Below are 20,487 nucleotides of genomic sequence, written 5' to 3'. Positions count from 1 at the left end.
ATGTAATAAAAAAATTAGTTAAAATTATAAATGATGATAAAATTTTCAATTGAACTTTTAATAGAAAATATTTTAGTCACTTTGACTTTTGAGGGTTATTAAGAGAACAAAAAAATTTAAAATGTGCTATTTAAGAGATTTGCCATTTAAAAAAACCAAAAAAAGTTCTCGACAAGACACTATGTTTTTTGTGAAGGGACCCAAATCATTTTTTGTACCTTCAGAACAAATTTAAGTCAACTTCCTCGACTAGGTTTAGGCTATTTTCCAAGTTTTCTATACTTAAGAATTACTTCGTGTTTTTCGTTCTTTCTAGACAACTACTAAACATAATTGGATTCATATGATTAAACGAGGTTCAAGTACAACATATCAGTTTGCTAATATGCTATTACATGTTTAATATTTGACATAATCAACCTGAATCCATCATTCGTCATTCCTGCCTTAGTCCCGCATTCATGATATGTCTTTCTTTTTTGGGTTTGATCTTTTAAGAGGGGGGGGGGGGGGGGGGGGGGGAGCCAGAAACTTTTTGTACCAGGGTCAGAAAAACAAATCAAAGCGAAAAACTGGTTTTTTTTTCAATTAAAAAAAGTAATAAATGATGAAAAAAACAATTTTTAAACCATAAAAATGACAAATGTATTCTACGCTCACCCATAGCTTGAAAACTTTTTATACCAGTTTCATTGGTTACATCTTAAATATTTTTTCTTACTGAAGGAGACTAACTTTATATCCTATAAAAAAATAAAAAAATTATCTTTCTAAATATACAACTAATTGTTAAATATTTTTCAAATCATGAACATAAAGTAAAAATGCAAACAAAGGAGTAGAGTATTAAAAAAATATAGAAAACCAGCCTGACATTTAACAAATAAAAAATTGTAAAGCATGAGTTGGAACTTCGCAAAAAATTATCTTTCTAAATATCTCTATAATATTATTTGAGAAGTCCCTTTTCTATGTGTCGCGTTTACGTTAATTCTTACGACGGTTAATTACCGAGGTATCCTTAGTGAATTAAAAAATTTACATTTAAATACTATTATTTATTTTTATGTAGTTTCCTTTTAAAAAAATTCGAAATAACATATAAAAAGGAAACACTTATACAGTTAAAAACATGAATTTAAAAGCGAAAATATATTATATATAATTTGATTTCATTAAAAAGGAAAGTTCACAAAATAGTAATACTACATTTAAAACATATTTTTAAATAACATAAATATACTTTTGAAGTAATAAAATAATTTTTTTGTTCAAAAAATTACATTCTTTATATCTATTTTTTTTCTTAGATGAATTTTTTTTTTTGTATATAATGTGATTTCAAACAACAAGTTTACATAGATAATCTTGATATTAGAAAAATTAATATTTTTTTTTTATTTTAAAACATAATTTTAAACAATACAAAAAAAAAATATTTGTTTTATTAATATTTAGATTGGTCTTTTATTTTATGTTTTTATGTTAGTGGAACTTAATATAACCGTAATCAAAATACCCAAACAAACCTCAATTCTCATTTTAAGTTTATTTAAAATAAATTTCATATTGTCATTCAATAAATCTAAGGCAAAAAAATATTTAGAATTTATCAAATATTTTAATTATTATAAATATTGATATGTGTTCATGATCTTTCAAAAATTTATCAGTTACTTATGTAACTTCCTGTTGATCATCGTTTTATTTTCTAATATTTTTAAATATCAACATATAATTTGTTAAATAATATGGAAATACATGCACATTCAAGAGATCAATAAAACTAATTTGATTTGAATTAATTATAATAAAAAATAAGTACATGTCAGTGTGAATTTGAAAGAATATATGTAACTCAATATACACAAAACATGAGTGACTCGATCCAACTTATATCTAAAATCATAGATTTAACTACAAATATATAATTTTATAGTAATAATATATTTATTTATTTTATAAATATCGACTAATCCAAATAATATCTAAAATCATTGATTTAACTACAATGAAAATATATAATTTTAAATAATTAATTATTATTTATTTTATAAATATAAATATAGGATGACTCAAACTATATTAATAAACTAAAATAAAATATTAACCAACTGTTACAAATTAGTTCTTTTGTAAAATTTATATATATGCATGAGACTTCAGAGTGTTATCGTTATATTAATTATGTAATTTTGAATTAAATACTTTCGTTTGTTTTTTATTTCAATCTAAGCATAAATATTTTAAGTTATACATAATCTTACTAAAATACATTTATATATAAAACACGACCAACCTAATTGCAAATAAAAAATAATCAAAATTTAATATATTAAATAAAAAATATTATAGTTGAATTAGATAAATAGATGCAATTCAATATGCATAAATGATAACTAAATCGACTGTAAAAACAATAAAACCGACTAGATATAACATATCAAAAATCATGTCTATTTAAAGTAATATAATATTATTAATATAAATTATACATATAAATTATAAATTAATTTAAAATTAAAAGTAAATATCAATCAATTATTATAGTTTATTTATTGTATAAATATTTATACCCGTGCATGAGCACGGGAAAATCACCTAGTACAACTAATTGTTAAATATTTTTCAAATCATGAACATAAAGTAAAAATGCAAACAAAGGAGTAGAGGTATTAAAAAAATATAGAACACAGCCTGCCATTTAACAAAAAAAAAAATTGTAAAGCATGAGTTGGAACTTCGCTGTCGTCTTGAGTTTGTGAGGAAGAGGAACATATTTTTTTTCATATTTTTCGTTTTACTTATTTTCTTAATGTTTCTGTATTATAAATTAGTTGGGTCTGATACAATTTGGGCTTAAATAAACATACAGTTAAAGTTTAAAATAACAAAACGTGTTTAGTAATTTAAGTTTTTTTGTAATTATAAGGAAATGAGGTTAAATCCAAAATTTAATATTTTAATTGTATAATTAAATTGTATAGTTAAATTGTATCTTTAATGTTTAGTAATTATTTTTGTGTTGCCAAATTTATTTTTGGTCAATACAAATTTTATTTAAATAATACAGTGGTGGGTTCAGCTGACCCCCTCCCCCTGCTCTTAAGCTGTCTCCACCCCTGCCTGTATTTATAAAAGAGGCATAGGCAATAGATTTGTCCTGTATCACTTAGACAAACATTAAAGAAAATATATCAAAACAGAAACCCATCAAGTCAATTATGCTTATCAACAGAACCAAAAAGCCCGACGACGAGCTTGTGAAACTAACTGGAGTGTATAACTCGGTGGAACTAAACAAAGAGATAGATACGAAGAAACATCACAAAAGAAAATTGAGAAAACGACATTGTTTGGCCGAGCTTTCTTTTATTTCTTTTTAAATAGCTAGCTAGATTTTCTGTCACATTTAGCATTACCACATAAATCATTAGTATTAGACATGTCAGCTTTTTAAATATTTGACAAACATATAAGTAGTCAAAGTATGATTTAGTCTAGTTATGAGAGTTCAAGTATTAACTTTGAGATATGATTTAACAAATGTCATTAATGTATGTACTAATCGGAACCATTGGCATGTGTTAAGGTATGAAATAACCAATTTTTCGTTTCATGTTCCCAAGTTGCTTCTTATTCCCCATTGCAGTCACATGCAACTTGGATTATTTTGACTTTATTTCTGCCACCTGTCTTAACTTTCTTGCTAATGACCTAGAGTGGTATTCCCTCTACACTTAATTTTCTCTTAAGTCGGATGGTGGTTCTGAAATCACATTATCCCGATCACTTCCATAGCATAAATACATGGAACACGTTATGGAACTGAGCCATCGATGAAGGAATATCCAGTTCCTAGGTGACTTGTCCAATCCTTTCCAGGATTTTGAACGGTCCCATACTCCCATGTATCTTGGACGAACTTTGCATTCTTTGATGTTCAGTCTTTGCATTTGTAAGTGATGGTTTTGAGATATACTACATCTCCAACTTCGAACTCATACTGTTTCATGTATCTGTCCTCATAAATCTTTTATCTATTTTGAGGCTCTTTCATTTTCATCTTCAGTAATCAGATTCTTTCAGTTGTCTATTCAAACAAAGTCTAGACCAAATATATTGTGCTCCCTCATTTAGGTCGAGCATAGCGGTATTTTTTAAGATCGTCCATACAATGCTTTGTAATGCGAAATTCCAATGAATGCACGATGATTGGCATATGAAAACTTAACCAATGCAAGTGCTTGCTTAAGAAAATTTAATTAATAGATGACTACAGTTTTTAAATGAACATTTTCAGTCTAGCTTATGTGAGACTTCTGGCTCCATATCAAGCTAATCAGCTATTCCGAGCATGACATCGCACAATAAAATGACCAGAAAAATTCAACACAGCCAAATAAACACAGGAATTTTCTATATCAAAGACTCAAAGGAAAGAAAATATTACAATAGTCTAACATGATATAAAAAATACCACTCTTGCTAACAATGAACTCACCTGAATTAGTTCCCATTTTGGGTCCGTCTCAAACATACATTTGTTTTAAATGATTGTGCTACTTAAAAAAAAATTATTCATTTAGAAAAATAAAATATCTTAAATATATTTTTGGAGAAAACGGTCAACTAAATACTGAACTTGCACATTTTTGCTAAAAAATCACGAACTTTTTATTAATCCAAAAAACATATTAACTTATGTTGACCAAACCAAATTAGATATAACTTTAGTCAAAATTATTTTTTTTCTTAAACCGACATTTATTTTTTAATGGAAATTAAAACAATATTGTTTTGCTAAAAAAATTAACAAAATTCACCTTAAAAATATTTTAACTTACATATTTTGGCTAAAAACATGAACTTTTCACTGATCCAAAAAAATATAAACTTTTTCGGTTCGGATTTTTGAGTCTTGGTTTATATATATTTTTTATTAAACAAAACACTCTTTACATTTTTGGATCAATGAAATTTTCATGCTTTTTAGCGAAATTGTGTAACTTTAGTATTTTTATGGTGAATTTGTTAGATTTTTTCTTTTATTTTAGCAAAACAATGTCGTTATGATTACATTAAGAAATAAACATTGGTCAAGTGTAATTTGGCTTGATCAACAAAAGTTTATATGTATTTTGGATTAATGAAGTGTTCGTGTTAAAGGTTGTAAGTTCAGTATTTATTTGAAAATTTTCTCTATATTTTTGTCGAGGGTAAATATGTAACAAGAATCTACATATATTAATTTTTCAGATCTACGTTTTTTCTTCTTTTTTTTTTGAAACACAAAAAAAAAAACATTTTTTCAGATCTATGTTTTCTTGCGATTAAGAAGCAACCTAAGGACAAACAAATGAAAATCCAACATCTTTAAAATCCATAAAAGGGAACCGTTTTGACTTCAGTTCCAATTTGATTTCGATATAAGTGTTCCTTTTGATGTATGTGTCTTACAAGTACAACTAAACTTCTCCCAGAACAAACACTAAAGAACTTGTCAAGCAAAGTTCTTACGTGACCGAATAGGTCAACAGGGTCAAAAATCAACGTTGTCCAAGTTAACGTGGCCTAATAATGAGCAAAGGACACTTCTTCAGTTGATTTCGTCGTTGCCTCGTTACATCTATTTTAATGTTCAACCAAATCAAAATATATACTAGTAGAAGTTAAAAAGTTGACTCGTTCACTCTTTTTGTGGGTCCTTCACAATGCTTGTTATTAAAAATAGAAAGAAACAAACACTTTTCGTGGGTCAATATTAATTTCCACGCATATTCCTATGTACTTTGTATATATAATAGATACCTTTGGACTTGCAATTGTCATCAAGAATCTCTCAACATCTCAAGTTACCTCTATTCTCATTCTCCCTCTTTAAAAATATATCAGAATTTCTGAAGCTTTTCAATAATTGTCTCGAGCTATGACCGCCCAGGTACACCCTTTCTTTCAAATATATATTCGCTCTTGAAATAATTAAACTATAATTTACTGATGTTTGATTAGTCGCTATATATAGAAACTGATCAACCTTACTTAGATTTTTACAATTTGCAAAACTGATGTCTGGTTTCAAATTACAGAAATCTGTGTTGCAATTGAGTGTTCACGAGGAAAGAATCAGGAAGAAAGTGTGGGCGACCGTTTCTAAATTTTCAGGTATTTTTTATAAACTTCAACATTTACAATATGATCATTAATTTTAATAAGTTGGCGAAATTAACTTTTTTGATTGTTAAAAAATTTAGGGGTTACTTCGATAACAATGGATGATAAAACCGGGAAAATGACGGTAGTTGGTGAAGCTGATGTACCGGTTATCGTAAAGAAGCTAAGGAAGATATGTAATGCAGAGATTGTTACGGTTGAAGTTGTTAAACCACCAGAGAAAAAGCCAGAACCAGAGAAACCGGCCGAAATTGTTGCCTTCCCTGTTACGCATTTTAGCTACCCGTACCAATATCATTCGTCCTATGCTAATTCTTACTATCAACCATGCGATAATTACAGAGTTGTGGTGGAGGAATCAAATACTTGTGTGATTATGTAACACTCCATTTTAGTCTGTAGAACTATTAATTTTGATGGAAGAATGTATTTTTGTGTTACTATGATATAAATTTCTTGTAATGAGCTTAAATTGAAGGAAAAAGGAATTGTAATTTTTGTTTATAGAAATTATATTTTCTTAAAAAATTAGGAAGACTTTCCTAAATGTGTATAATATCTTCATGAATTTGAGTTTAGAATGACCTTCCCCAATAAGTATAATATGTACTCCTAGAATTGTAGAAGATATTAAAAAGATGTATAATAACTTCATCAAATTTAAGAAAATTTTCATAAACGTATTTGAAAAAACATTCCTAAATGTGTATTTAGAAAAGCCTTTATGAATACCTTACTGAATTTTAATTATATGTTTATTTAGTAAGATATTCTCAAATATGTATAAGATCTTCCTAAAGTTTTTTGAAGACCTTCCTTAATTTGATATCTAAATTTTATAAAGATATTATACATATTTAAAATCATTTTCATAAAGTTTTGAAATATGTTATATATCAAGTAATATTTTCCAAAATATACATATAAAACAAATTCATTAAGATCACGTACACAATTAGAAATTCCTAAATATACATACAAGTTACATTCAAATATTATATTTACACATTTATGAAGGTAATCCTAAATTCATGATTTTCTTTTTACAAATTTAAACAGATATCCTACACGTCTAGGAATGTCTTCATAGACTTCGTTTAAGAGAATGTTTCCCCCAAAAATTGAAAAACTGATTCTCTATTTGAAACAAAATCCAAGAAACACATTATTTATTTTAATATTTTGATATTCAATATTTATTTATTTTTATATATGTAATAAAAAAATTAGTTAAAATTATAAATGATGATAAAAGTTTCAATTGAACTTTTAATAGAAAATATTTTAGTCACTTTGACTTTTGAGGGTTATTAAGAGAACAAAAAAAATTAAAATGTGCTATTTAAGAGATTTGCCATTTAAAAAAAAACCAAAAAAGTTCTCGACAAGAGACTATGTTTTTTGTGAAGGGACCCAAATCATTTTTTGTACCTTCAGTACAAATTTAAGTCAACTTCCTCGACTAGGTTTAGGCTATTTTCCAAGGTTTCTATACTTAAGAATTACTTCGTATTTTTCGTTCTTTCTAGACAACTACTAAACATAATTGGATTCATATAAGATTAAACGAGGTTCAAGTACAACATATCAGTTTGCTAATATGCTATTACATGTTTAATATTTGACATAATCAACCTGAATCCATCATTCGTCATTCCTGCCTTAGTCCCGCATTCATGGTATGTCTTTCTTTTTTGGGTTTGATCTTTTAAGGGGGGGAGCCAGAAACTTTTTGTACCAGGGTCAGAAAAATAAATCAAAGCGAAAAACTGGTTTTTTTCAATTAAAAAAAGTAATAAATGATGAAAAAAAACATAATTTATAAACCATAAAAATGACAAATGTATTCTACGCTCACTCATAGCTTGAAAACTTTTTATACCAGTTTCATTGGTTACATCTTAAATATTTTTTCTTACTGAAGGAGACTAACTTTTTATCCTATAAATAAATAAAAAATTATCTTTCTAAATATACAACTAATTGTTAAATATTTTTCAAATCATGAACATAAAGTAAAAATGCAAACAAAGGAGTAGAGTATTAAAAAAATATAGAAAACCAGCCTGACATTTAACAAAAAAAAAAAAATTGTAAAGCATGAGTTGGAACTTCGCTGTCGTCTTGAGTTTGTGAGGAAGAGGAACATATTTTTTTTCTTCATTTTTTTCTTTTTACTTATTTTCTTAATGTTTCTGTATTATAAATTAGTTGGGTCTGATACAATTTGGGCTTAAATAAACATACAGTTAAAGTTTAAAATAACAAAACGTGTTTAGTGATTTAATTTTTTTTGTAATTATAAGGAAATGAGGTTAAATCCAAAATTTAATATTTTAATTGTATAATTAAATTGTATAGTTAAATTGTATCTTTAATGTTTAGTAATTATTTTTGTGTTGTCAAATTTATTTTTGGTCAATACGAATTTTATTTAAATAATACAGTGGTGGGTTCAGCTGACCCCCTCCCCCTGCTCTTAAGCTGTCTCCACCCCTGCCTGTATTTATAAAAGAGGCATAGGCAATAGATTTGCTAAGTGAGAGCAGTTGTCCTGTATCACTTAGACAAACATTAAAGAAAATATATCAAATCATAAACCCATCAAGTCAATTATGCTTATCAACAGAACCAAAAAGCCCGACGACGAGCTTGTGAAACTAATTGGAGTATATAACTCGGTGGAACTAAACAAAGAGATAGATACGAAGAAACATCACAAAAAAAATTGAGAAAACGACATTGTTTGGCCGAGCTTTCTTTTATTTCTTTTTAAGTAGCTGGCTAGATTTTCTGTCACATTTAGCATTACCACATAAATCATTAGTATTAGACATGTTAGCTTTTTAAATATTTGACAAACAGATAAGTAGTCAAAGTATGATTTAGTCTAGTTATGAGAGTTCAAGTATTAACTTTGAGATATGATTTAACAAATGTCATTAATGTATGTACTAATCGGAACCATTGGCATGTGTTAAGGTATGAAATAACCAATTTTTCGTTTCATGTTCCCAAGTTGCTTCTTATTCCCCATTGCAGTCACATGCAACTTGGATTATTTTGACTTTATTTCTGCCACCTGTCTTAACTTTCTTGCTAATGACCTAGAGTGGTATTCCCTCTACACTGAATTTTCTCTTAAGTCGGATGGTGGTTCTGAAATCACATTATCCCGATCACTTCCATAGCATAAATACATGGAACACGTTATGGAACTGAGCCATCGATGAAGGAATATCCAGTTCATAGGTGACTTGTCCAATCCTTTCCAGGATTTTGAACGATCCCATACTCCCATGTATCTTGGACGAACTTTGCATTCTTTGATGTTCAGTCTTTGCATTTGTAAGTGATGGTTTTGAGATATACTACATCTCCAACTTCAAACCCATACTGTTTCATGTATCTGTCCTCATAAATCTTTTATCTATTTTGAGGTTCTTTCATTTTCATCTTCAGTAATCAGATTCTTTCAGTTGTCTATTCAAACAAAGTCTAGACCAAATATATTGTGCTCCCTCATTTAGGTCGAGCATAGCGGTATTTTTTAAGATCGTCCATACAATGCTTTGTAATGCGAAATTCCAATGAATGCACGATGATTGGCATATGAAAACTTAACCAATGCAAGTGCTTGCTTAATAAAATTTAATTAATAGATGACTACAGTTTTTAAATGAACCTTTTCAGTCTAGCTTATGTGAGACTTCTGGCTCCATATCAAGCTAATCAGCTATTCCGAGCATGACATCGCACAATAAAATGACCAGAAAAATTCAACACAGCCAAATAAACACAGGAATTTTCTATATCAAAGACTCAAAGGAAACAAAATATTACAATAGTCTAACATGATATAAAAAATACCACTCTTGCTAACAATGAACTCACCTGAATTAGTTCCCATTTTGGGTCCGTCTCAAACATACATTTGTTTTAAATGATTGTGCTACTTAGAAAAAATTATTCATTTAGAAAATAAAATATTTTAAATATATTTTTGGAGAAAACGGTCAACTAAATACTGAACTTGCACATTTTTGCTAAAAAATCATGAACTTTTTATTAATCCAAAAAACATATTAACTTATGTTGGCCAAACCAAATTAGATATAACTTTAGTCAAAATTATTTTTTCTTAAACCGACATTTATTTTTTAATGGAAATTAAAACGATATTGTTTTGCTAAAAAAATTAATAAAATTCACCTTAAAAATATTTTGACTTACATATTTTGGCTAAAAACATGAACTTTTCACTGATCCAAAAAAATATAAACTTTTTCGGTTCGGACTTTTGAATCTTAGTTTATATATTTTTTTTCTTAAACAAAACACTCTTTACATTTTTGGATCAATGAAATTTTCATGCTTTTTAGCGAAATTGTGTAACTTTAGTATTTTTATGGTGAATTTGTTAGATTTTTTCTTTTATTTTAGCAAAACAATGTCGTTATGATTACATTAAGAAATAAACATTGGTCAAGTGTAATTTGGCTTGATCAACAAAAGTTTATATGTATTTTGGATTAATGAAGTGTTCGTGTTAAAGGTTGTAAGTTCAGTATTTATTTGAAAATTTTTTCTATATTTTTGTTGTGGGTAAATATGTAACAAGAATCTACATATATTAATTTTTCAGATCTACGTTTTTTATTTTTTTTTTGAAACACAAAAAAAAAAACGTTTTTTCAGATCTATGTTTTCTTACGATTGAGAAGCAACCTAAGGACAAACAAATGAAAATCCAACATCTTTAAAATCCATAAAAGGGAACCGTTTTGACTTCAGTCCCAATTTGATTTCGATATAAGTGTTCCTTTTGATGTATGTGTCTTACAAGTACAACTAAACTTCTCCCAGAACAAACTCTAAAGAACTTGTCAAGCAAAGTTCTTACGTGACCGAATAGGTCAACAGGGTCAAAAATCAACGTTGTCCAAGTTAACGTGGCCTAATAATGAGCAAAGGACACTTCTTCAGTTGATTTCGTCGTTGCCTCGTTACATCTATTTTAATGTTCAACCAAATCAAAATATATACTAGTAGAAGTTAAAAAGTTGACTCGTTCACTCTTTTTGTGGGTCCTTCACAATGCTTGTTATTAAAAATAGAAAGAAACAAACACTTTTCGTGGGTCAATATTAATTTCCACGCATATTCCTATGTACTTTGTATATATAATAGATACCTTTGGACTTGCAATTGTCATCAAGAATCTCTCAACATCTCAAGTTACCTCTATTCTCATTCTCCCTCTTTAAAAATATATCAGAATTTCTGAAGCTTTTCAATAATTTTCTCGAGCTATGACCGCCCAGGTACACCCTTTCTTTCAAATATATATTCGCTCTTGAAATAATTAAACTATAATTTACTGATGTTTGATTAGTCGCTATATATAGAAACTGATCAACCTTACTTAGATTTTTACAATTTGCAAAACTGATGTCTGGTTTCAAATTACAGAAATCTGTGTTGCAATTGAATGTTCACGAGGAAATAATCAGGAAGAAAGTGTGGGCGACCGTTTCTAAATTTTCAGGTATTTTTTTATAAACTTCAACATTTACAATATGATCATTAATTTTAATAAGTTGGCGAAATTAACTTTTTCATGATTGTTAAAAAATTTAGGGGTTACTTCGATAACAATGGATGATAAAACCGGGAAAATGACGGTAGTTGGTGAAGTTGATGTACCGGTTATCGTAAAGAAGCTAAGGAAGATATGTAATGCAGAGATTATTACGGTTGAAGTTGTTAAACCACCAGAGAAAAAGCCAGAACCAGAGAAACCGGCCGAAATTGTTGCCTTCCCTGTTACGCATTTTAGCTACCCGTACCAATATCATTCGTCCTATGCTAATTCTTACTATTAACCATGCGATAATTACAGAGTTGTGGTGGAGGAATCAAATACTTGTGTGATTATGTAACACTCCATTTTAGTCTGTAGAACTATTAATTTTGATGGAAGAATGTATTTTTGTGTTACTATGATATAAATTTCTTGTAATGAGCTTAAATTGAAGGAAAAAGGAATTGTAATTTTTGTTTATAGAAATTATATTTTCTTAAAAAATTAGGAAGACTTTCCTAAATGTGTATAATATCTTCATGAATTTGAGTTTAGAATGACCTTCCCCAATAAGTATAATATGTACTCCTAGAATTGTAGAAGATATTAAAAAGATGTATAATAACTTCATCAAATTTAAGAAAAATTTCATAAACGTATTTGAAAAAACATTCCTAAATGTGTATTTAGAAAAGCCTTTATGAATACCTTACTGAATTTTAATTATATGTTTATTTTGTAAGATATTCTCAAATATGTATAAGATCTCCCTAAAGTTTTTTGAAGACCTTCCTTAATTTGATATTTAAATTTTATAAAGATATTATACATATTTAAAATCATTTTCATAAAGTTTTGAAATATGTTATATATCAAGTAATATTTTCCAAAATATACATATAAAACAAATTCATTAAGATCACGTACACATTTAGAAATTCCTAAATATACATACAAGTTACATTCAAATATTATATTTACACATTTATGATGGTAATCCTAAATTCATGATTTTCTTTTTACAAATTTAAACAGATATCATACACGTCTAGGAATGTCTTCATAGACTTCGTTTAAGAGAATGTTTCCCCCAAAAATTGAAAAACTGATTCTCTTTTTGAAACAAAATCCAAGAAACACATTATTTATTTTAATATTTTGATATTCAATATTTATTTATTTTTATATATGTAGTAAAAAAATTAGTTAAAATTATAAATGATGATAAAAGTTTCAATTGAACTTTTAATAGAAAATATTTTAGTCACTTTGACTTTTGAGGGTTATTAGGAGAACAAAAAAAATTAAAATGTGCTATTTAAGAGATTTGCCATTTAAAAAAACCAAAAAAAGTTCTCGACAAGAGACTATGTTTTTTGTGAAGGGACCCAAATCATTTTTTGTACCTTCAGTACAAATTTAAGTCAACTTCCTCGACTAGGTTTAGGCTATTTTCCAAGTTTTCTATACTTAAGAATTACTTCGTGTTTTTCGTTCTTTCTAGACAACTACTAAACATAATTGGATTCATATAAGATTAAACGAGGTTCAAGTACAACATATCAGTTTGCTAATATGCTATTACATGTTTAATATTTGACATAATCAACCTGAATCCATCATTTGTCATTCCTGCCTTAGTCCCGCATTCATGGTATGTCTTTCTTTTTTGGGTTTGATCTTTTAAGGGGGAGAGCCAGAAACTTTTTGTACCAGGGTCAGAAAAACAAATCAAAGCGAAAAACTGTTTTTTTTCAATTAAAAAAGTAATAAATGATGAAAAAAAACATAATTTTTAAACCATAAAAATGACAAATGTATTCTACGCTCACTCATAGCTTGAAAACTTTTTATACCAGTTTCATTGGTTACATCTTAAATATTTTTTTCTTACTGAAGGAGACTAACTTTTTATCCTATAAATAAATAAAAAATTATCTTTCTAAATATACAACTAATTGTTAAATATTTTTCAAATCATGAACATAAAGTAAAAATGCAAACAAAGGAGTAGAGTATTAAAAAAATATAGAAAACCAGCCTGACACTTAACAAAAAAAAAAATTGTAAAGCATGAGTTGGAACTTCGCTGTCGTCTTGAGTTTGTGAGGAAGAGGAACATATTTTTTTTCTTCATATTTTTCATTTTACTTATTTTCTTAATGTTTCTGTATTATAAATTAGTTGGGTCTGATACAATTTGGACTTAAATAAACATACAGTTAAAGTTTAAAATAACAAAACGTGTTTAGTGATTTAATTTTTTTGTAATTATAAGGAAATGAGGTTAAATCCAAAATTTAATATTTTAATTATATAATTAAATTGTATAGTTAAATTGTATCTTTAATGTTTAGTAATTGTTTTTGTGTTGTCAAATTTTATTTTGGTCAATACAAATTTTTCGTAATGCACATTCCAATGCTTACACGATGATTTTCCTATAAAACTTAACCAAATGCAAGTGCTTGCTTAAGAAAATTTAATTAATAGACGATTACATTTTTGAAATGAACCTTTTCAGTCTAGTTTATGTGAGAATTCTGGTTCCATATCAAGCTAATCAGCTATTCCGAGCATGGCATCACACAATAAAATGACCAGAATAATTCGACAAAGCCAAATAAACACAACAATTTTCTATATCAATGGCTAGGTGGAAACAAAATATTACAATAGTCTAATATAAAAAGAACCACTCTTGCTAATTATGAACTCACCTGAATTAGTTCCCATTTTGGTTTTTGGAATGGGTCCAAACAAATAGTTGTTTTAAATTATTGTGCTACTTTAAACAAAAATTATTCATTTAGAAAAATAACAGATTTAAAATATATTTTTGGAGAAAACGGTCCAATAAATACTGAACTTAACACATTTTTGCCAAAAAAAATCACGAACTCTTCATTAATCCAAAAAAATATGAACTTATGTTGACCGAGCCAAATTAGGTATAACTTTAGTCAACACTAATTTTTTCTTAAACCGACATTTAGTTTTTAAGGGAAATTAAAACTACATCGTTTTGTTAAAATAAAAAATAAACAAAATTCACCATAAAAATATTTAACTTACATATTTTTGCTGAAAACATGAACTAGTCACTGATCCAAAAACTATAAATTTTTCGGTTTAGATTTTGGAGTCTTGGTTTATATATAATTTTTCTTTAAAAAAAATACATATTTTTTAGATCTACGAAATGTTCATGCTTTTTAGCGAAATTGCGTGAGTTTGATATTTTACGGTGAATTTTGTATGTTGGCAAAACAATGCTGTTTTGATTTCCGTTAAAAAGTAAACGTTGGTCAAGTAAAAATTATTGTTGACTAAATTTATACCTAATTTAGCTTGTCAACAAAAGTTCATATGTTGTTGGAATTAATGAAGAGTTCGTGTTAAAAGTGTGTAAGTTTAGTATTTATTTGACAATTTTCTCTATATTTTTGTCGAGGGTAAATAGAAACAAGAATCTAAATATATTAGTTTTTCAGATCTAGTTTATTCTGATCTTTGTTTTCTTACGAGTAAGAAGCAACCTAAGGAAAAACAAATGCAAAATCCACCATCGTTAAAAACTATAAAAGGCAACAGTTTTGACTTCAGTCCCAATTGGATTTCGATTTGTGGTCGTTTTGATGTGTGTCTTACAAAGTACAACCGAACTTCTCCCAGAACAAACTCTAAAGAACTTGTCAAGCAAAGTTCTTACGTGACCGAATAGGTCAACAGGGTCAAAAATCAACGTTGTCCAAGTCGTTAACGTGGCCTAATAATGAGCAAGTGACACTTCTTCAGTTGATTTCGTCGTTGCATCGTTACATCTATTTTAATGTTCAACCAAATCCACAAATACACTAGTAAAAGTTACAAAGTTGACTCGTTCACTCTTTTTGTGGGTCCTTCACAATGCTTGTTATTAAAAATAGAAAGAAACAAAGACTTTTCGTGGGTCAATATTATATTCCTATGTAATTTGTATATATAATAGATACCTTTGGATTGGAATTGTCATCGAGAATCTCTCAACATCTCAAGTTACATCTGTTCTCATCACTCTTTTAAAAATATATTGAAAATTTCTGAAGCTTTTCAATAATTTTCTCGAGCTATGACCGCCCAGGTACACCCTTTCTTTCATATATATTCGCTCTTGAAATAATTAAAATATAATTTACTGATGTTTGATTGGTCACTATATATAGAAACTGATCAACCTTACTTAGATTCGTACAATTTGCAAAACTGATGTCTGGTTTCAAATGACAGAAATCTGTGTTGCAATTGAGTGTTCACGAGGAACGAATCAGGAAGAAAGTGTGGGCGACCGTTTCTAAATTTTCAGGTAGTTTATATAAACTTCAACATTTACAGTATGATCATTAATTTTAATAAGTTGGCGAAATTAACATTTTTCATGACTGTTAAAAAAATTTAGGGGTTACTTCGATAGTAATGGATGACAAAACCGGAAAAATGACAGTAGTTGGTGAAGTTGATGTACCGATTATCATAAAGAAGCTAAGGAAGATATGTAATGCAGAGCTTGTTACGGTTGAAGTTGTTAAAGCACCTGAGAAAAAGCCTGAACCAGAGAAACCGACTCCAGATAAACCGGCCGAAATGGTTGCCTTCCCTGTTATGCATTTTAACAACCCGTACCAGTATCATTCGTCCTATGCTAATTCTTACTATCAACCATGCGATAATTACAGAGTTGTGGTGGAGGAACCAAATACTTGTGTGGTTATGTAATTTTCTACTTCTCTTTCAATAAATTCAGTTTTGGTCTATGGAACACTAAATTTTATGGAAGAGTGTATTTTTTGTTTACTTTTATATAAGTGTTCTTGTTTGAGTTTATTTATAATAAAAAAATCAATTTCTGTATGATTACTTTTACTCATCTAGTAATCATTTTATCGAGGAAGGCACTTCGACATTAGTGTAGGACAATAGAAGATGTGTTTTTCTTTCAAGACGATGGTCACAAGTCAGGTTTGAAGAACACTCAGCTTATCGTGACATACACTCTTTACGTTGAGATTCACGCATGCATGGTAAGGAATGAACGACCGATAAGTTAAGGTAGACCTTTTCAGAGATCTCACAATGAATATAACAACAATCAAAAGAAACAATGATGACACTTCATTAAATCATTTCTGAGACACGGTTTAAGAGGAACTTCAAAATACTTGGATATGGTACATGCAATCTACAAAATAAGTAGTTCTTAGATTTTTTTTTTTAATTTTGTTTTTAAAATTTTAATTGTTTTTCATGAATTTATCACAGGTGGTGCTTAACGTACATTTAAAAAGGTCATTGCCTCGAGCCCCCAAGAGAGATATTTTTAGGGCCCAGTTTTATGAAATGCGATGTGTATCATATATATATTCTATTAAAACTGAAGTACAAAATAATATTTAGCTATTTTAAGTGATTTCTTACTTTTTTTTCTTTTTTAACTAATTTAAACCACTTTATTTATTATCTTTTTCAAATAATTCAACTTCGCTTACAAAATAAAACCTACATGTTTTTAGTACATCTTTTACATTCATCTTTCACTCTTCCTAATTACTTCATTAATTATTTTTACCATAATAATACGACAATATTTATTTTACGTGTTAACCAAAATAGTTTCATAATAATAGTAAGTTTTTTATTTGTTTACAAAAAAGTTAAACATGGACATCCAGGTACCCGTTCGTGTACGGATAGTTTTTTTTGGGTATCATATTTTTGGGTTTAAAATTAAATTTTGATCAGATATTATAATTTTTTGGACGTGGTTTGGATTCGGATCCTTCCAGGTCCGGATAGATTTGTAAGAACCTATAAATATCCAAATAACTTATGTGTTTAGATATCTCATTAAACAATTTATAAATATGTAAATATTAACACCTGCAGGGGCATGCGGGTCAAGCTCTAGTATTGATTATAATACAACTTTAAATTATGTTTTTCCTCGTCCTAAGTTTGACACCCTAACTTGATTTTACTTTTTTTTCAAATAAGATTTTAGGAAAATGAAATCTTATTTTCTTGTCAATTTTCCAAAATCGAAAATATGTATCTCCAAACAGGAAAGCTAAATATATAAATAAATGAGGAATACAAATTTCAGTGAATTTTAAATATATTCTCTATTTAATTTGAAAATTGAGGATTTAACTATGATTTTTAGAGTTGTGAGTTTTCTTTTCTCTCACCCGGTATCAAAATTACATCTGAAAACATAAAAAGATAAAAATATCAATTATAATTTTGTTAGGAACCTAATAAAAATATTATTTAAGAACTAAATTATGAAAGTCTAGTGAAAGGTTTTTATTTTTTGAATTGAGGCTAAAATGAAAGATTTTACTAAGAAGAATGAAGACATATTTTATTTTAGTTTGATTTTTTTAATCTCATTTCAAAATTATATTACAATTTTTGAAAAACATAATTACATATATAGAAAAAGGTCCCGTATGTTTCATTCACCTTAAGCCCCTCAACACCTAAGCACATCACTGGGTAAAACTTATTGCTTTGGAACTACTTTTTATTAGTGTATTTATGATAACTACTCAAAGATGTCGGTGGTTGTTAGAGCATCTCCAAAAGAAACTGTATAACTTCAAATATATATTTTTTTATTTTCTAAATAGAAACTTTAAAACTTCAAATTTGAAATTTCTATTTTTCTATTTGTAGTTTGGTCTTCATAACTAATTTCATATCACATTTATGATTCTTAAGTATTTTCTCGTTTATCATTTTAGTTTTTAAAATTTTTATCTCATAAATATTTCAAATTTGTTATTATAACTTCAAATTTTACACATAAAATTAAATAAAAAACTTAAAAATCATATTTATAATATTTTAATTACGAGAAATTTTTAACAAACATATTAACTCATTTATATTAATTCTGTATAAAAAATAAATTTGACCAGTGCAAGACATGTTAAGAGATGTTTTAATCCGGTTCAATTTTAATCTGTTAAACTAAACCAAAAAATACGAGACAGAACAAAGAAACAAATCATTCTATGTTGATTATGATATAGTTATATACAAATTTTAGTTTGGCTATAGAATATTAAAAACACATATGAAATTTTATATGAACATATGTTATTTCATAAAACAAAAAAAATTATAAATGAATGCAATACATTTTAAACTTACATTGACTAATTTATTAAAAGTAAAATCATATTTTTAAATTATGATATTACGTTGTAGTAAATTTTAATTAACAGAATCACTATAAAAATGTTTTTCAATTTGTATTACAATTTACTATTCACAAAATTATAATATGCATATATTAACCTCTCAAATTAGCGCTTTCTCTTTATTTCACAAGTTTAAAACTAAAATCTAAACTTATACACATGTAACAATAAAAATAACATTCCTCCTATTTTTTTCATATAATTTAAAATATTTATATTAAAAATACCTATATATAATAGTGATTAAAAATACTTATAAATATATATAAAAAGATACTTGTAATCCTATGGTTAACTAATATAGACTTAGAGTTTAAAGTTGAGTGGTAGAGTAGAGTTTTTGGAATATGAAATTTAGGATTCTAATAAATATATAAATAAATACTTAAAATATATATAAAAAAATTTAAAAAATAGTTTCAAACATCATTTTCAAATTTCGAAAACAAATTTGTAAAAACAATTTGTAAAAAAAATCGAGAAAAAAATCAAAATTTTTTTAATAAGAAAGTTAGAATTTGAAAAAGTATAATTCGAAAACATGAAAAATAATAATAATTATTATTTTTTATTTATGTATTTAAATAATAATTTATTATATATAGAGAACAAGGGTATAAGAGTTTTTTGCCACTTAATGAAGAATGTATTTTTGAAATTGTCACTTTAATAGTGGTAAAAATGAAAAGTGGTACCATGAAATTGGTAAACATGAAATTTTCCCTTCTATTAAAAAAAATTTGGTAAGCAAAAATAATCTCGTATTTTGAAACATGGATCAAAATATAGTTGAATATTATGTTTGCACGTTACCAAACATTAATAGATTTCACATGTTAAACTTAAAACTGAATTTACAAATCAATAAATCAAGAGTTGATTACATCAAAGGATACTTTTTGTCTTTCTTTATTACCTAGAGACACTTTCCACATTTGACACACTTTCTGGTGGGACCTATGCGTTTTTTTGATAAATCTACCCTTAATGAGAAGGAAAAAAATGTTTGTGGACATGAATACATGAAAATTTGTAGACATAGGTACATTAATGTTTGTGGACAAAGCAAATTGTGAACGAACAATTTTAACGTACACATCTCTTATACACATCAATATCTTGTATAAATGATATTAATTATATAGAACGATGATATCGTTTGAACCAATAAATTGTGGATATACAAATTGTGGACGGGTTGATATTAATTATGTTGAATGAATGATATGGTTTGAACCAATGAATTGTGGATATACAGATTGTGGACGGGTTGATGCCATTTAGTATTTCATTAATGCCATTTAGTATTTTGGTTTTGGATCTATAACTACGAATAAAGCTCAAATAAATCATGGGGTTAGATCGTAATTATTAAGATTATTTATTAACTAAATGCACTTATTTAAAAACTCATTTGTTTCATTTGAAAAAATATTTTATATACATAGCATAAATTTAATATTAACTATAGGCCATAAAATCAAA

General features: G+C 27.4%; 3 protein-coding genes across 3 annotated transcripts; all 3 read left to right on the top strand.

Annotated features, from left to right (window-relative positions):
• The first annotated feature begins 2,278 nt into the window (after positions 1–2,278).
• Positions 2,279–6,684, top strand: LOC103852082 (heavy metal-associated isoprenylated plant protein 13). Its single transcript, XM_033284217.1, has 3 exons — positions 2,279–5,941; positions 6,090–6,165; positions 6,255–6,684. Exons 1-3 carry the CDS (start codon positions 5,930–5,932, stop codon positions 6,554–6,556), a joined length of 390 nt encoding a protein of 129 aa, XP_033140108.1. The 5' UTR covers positions 2,279–5,929; the 3' UTR covers positions 6,557–6,684.
• A 4,210-nt stretch (positions 6,685–10,894) lies between these two features.
• On the top strand, positions 10,895–12,227 carry LOC108870730 (heavy metal-associated isoprenylated plant protein 13-like). The gene is made up of 3 exons (XM_033284218.1): positions 10,895–11,498; positions 11,647–11,722; positions 11,815–12,227. Exons 1-3 carry the CDS (start codon positions 11,487–11,489, stop codon positions 12,057–12,059), a joined length of 333 nt encoding a protein of 110 aa, XP_033140109.1. The 5' UTR covers positions 10,895–11,486; the 3' UTR covers positions 12,060–12,227.
• A 264-nt stretch (positions 12,228–12,491) lies between these two features.
• Positions 12,492–19,516, top strand: LOC103852080 (heavy metal-associated isoprenylated plant protein 13). Its single transcript, XM_009128971.3, has 3 exons — positions 12,492–15,881; positions 16,028–16,103; positions 16,197–19,516. Exons 1-3 carry the CDS (start codon positions 15,870–15,872, stop codon positions 16,511–16,513), a joined length of 405 nt encoding a protein of 134 aa, XP_009127219.1. The 5' UTR covers positions 12,492–15,869; the 3' UTR covers positions 16,514–19,516.
• Positions 19,517–20,487: the final 971 nt, after the last annotated feature.

Source organism: Brassica rapa, chromosome A02 (genome assembly GCF_000309985.2).
Source record: "Brassica rapa cultivar Chiifu-401-42 chromosome A02, CAAS_Brap_v3.01, whole genome shotgun sequence".
Classification (NCBI taxonomy): Eukaryota; Viridiplantae; Streptophyta; class Magnoliopsida; order Brassicales; family Brassicaceae; genus Brassica; species Brassica rapa.
Note: the sequence above shows the minus strand (reverse complement) of the source record. Positions and strands in the feature narration are given on the sequence as shown.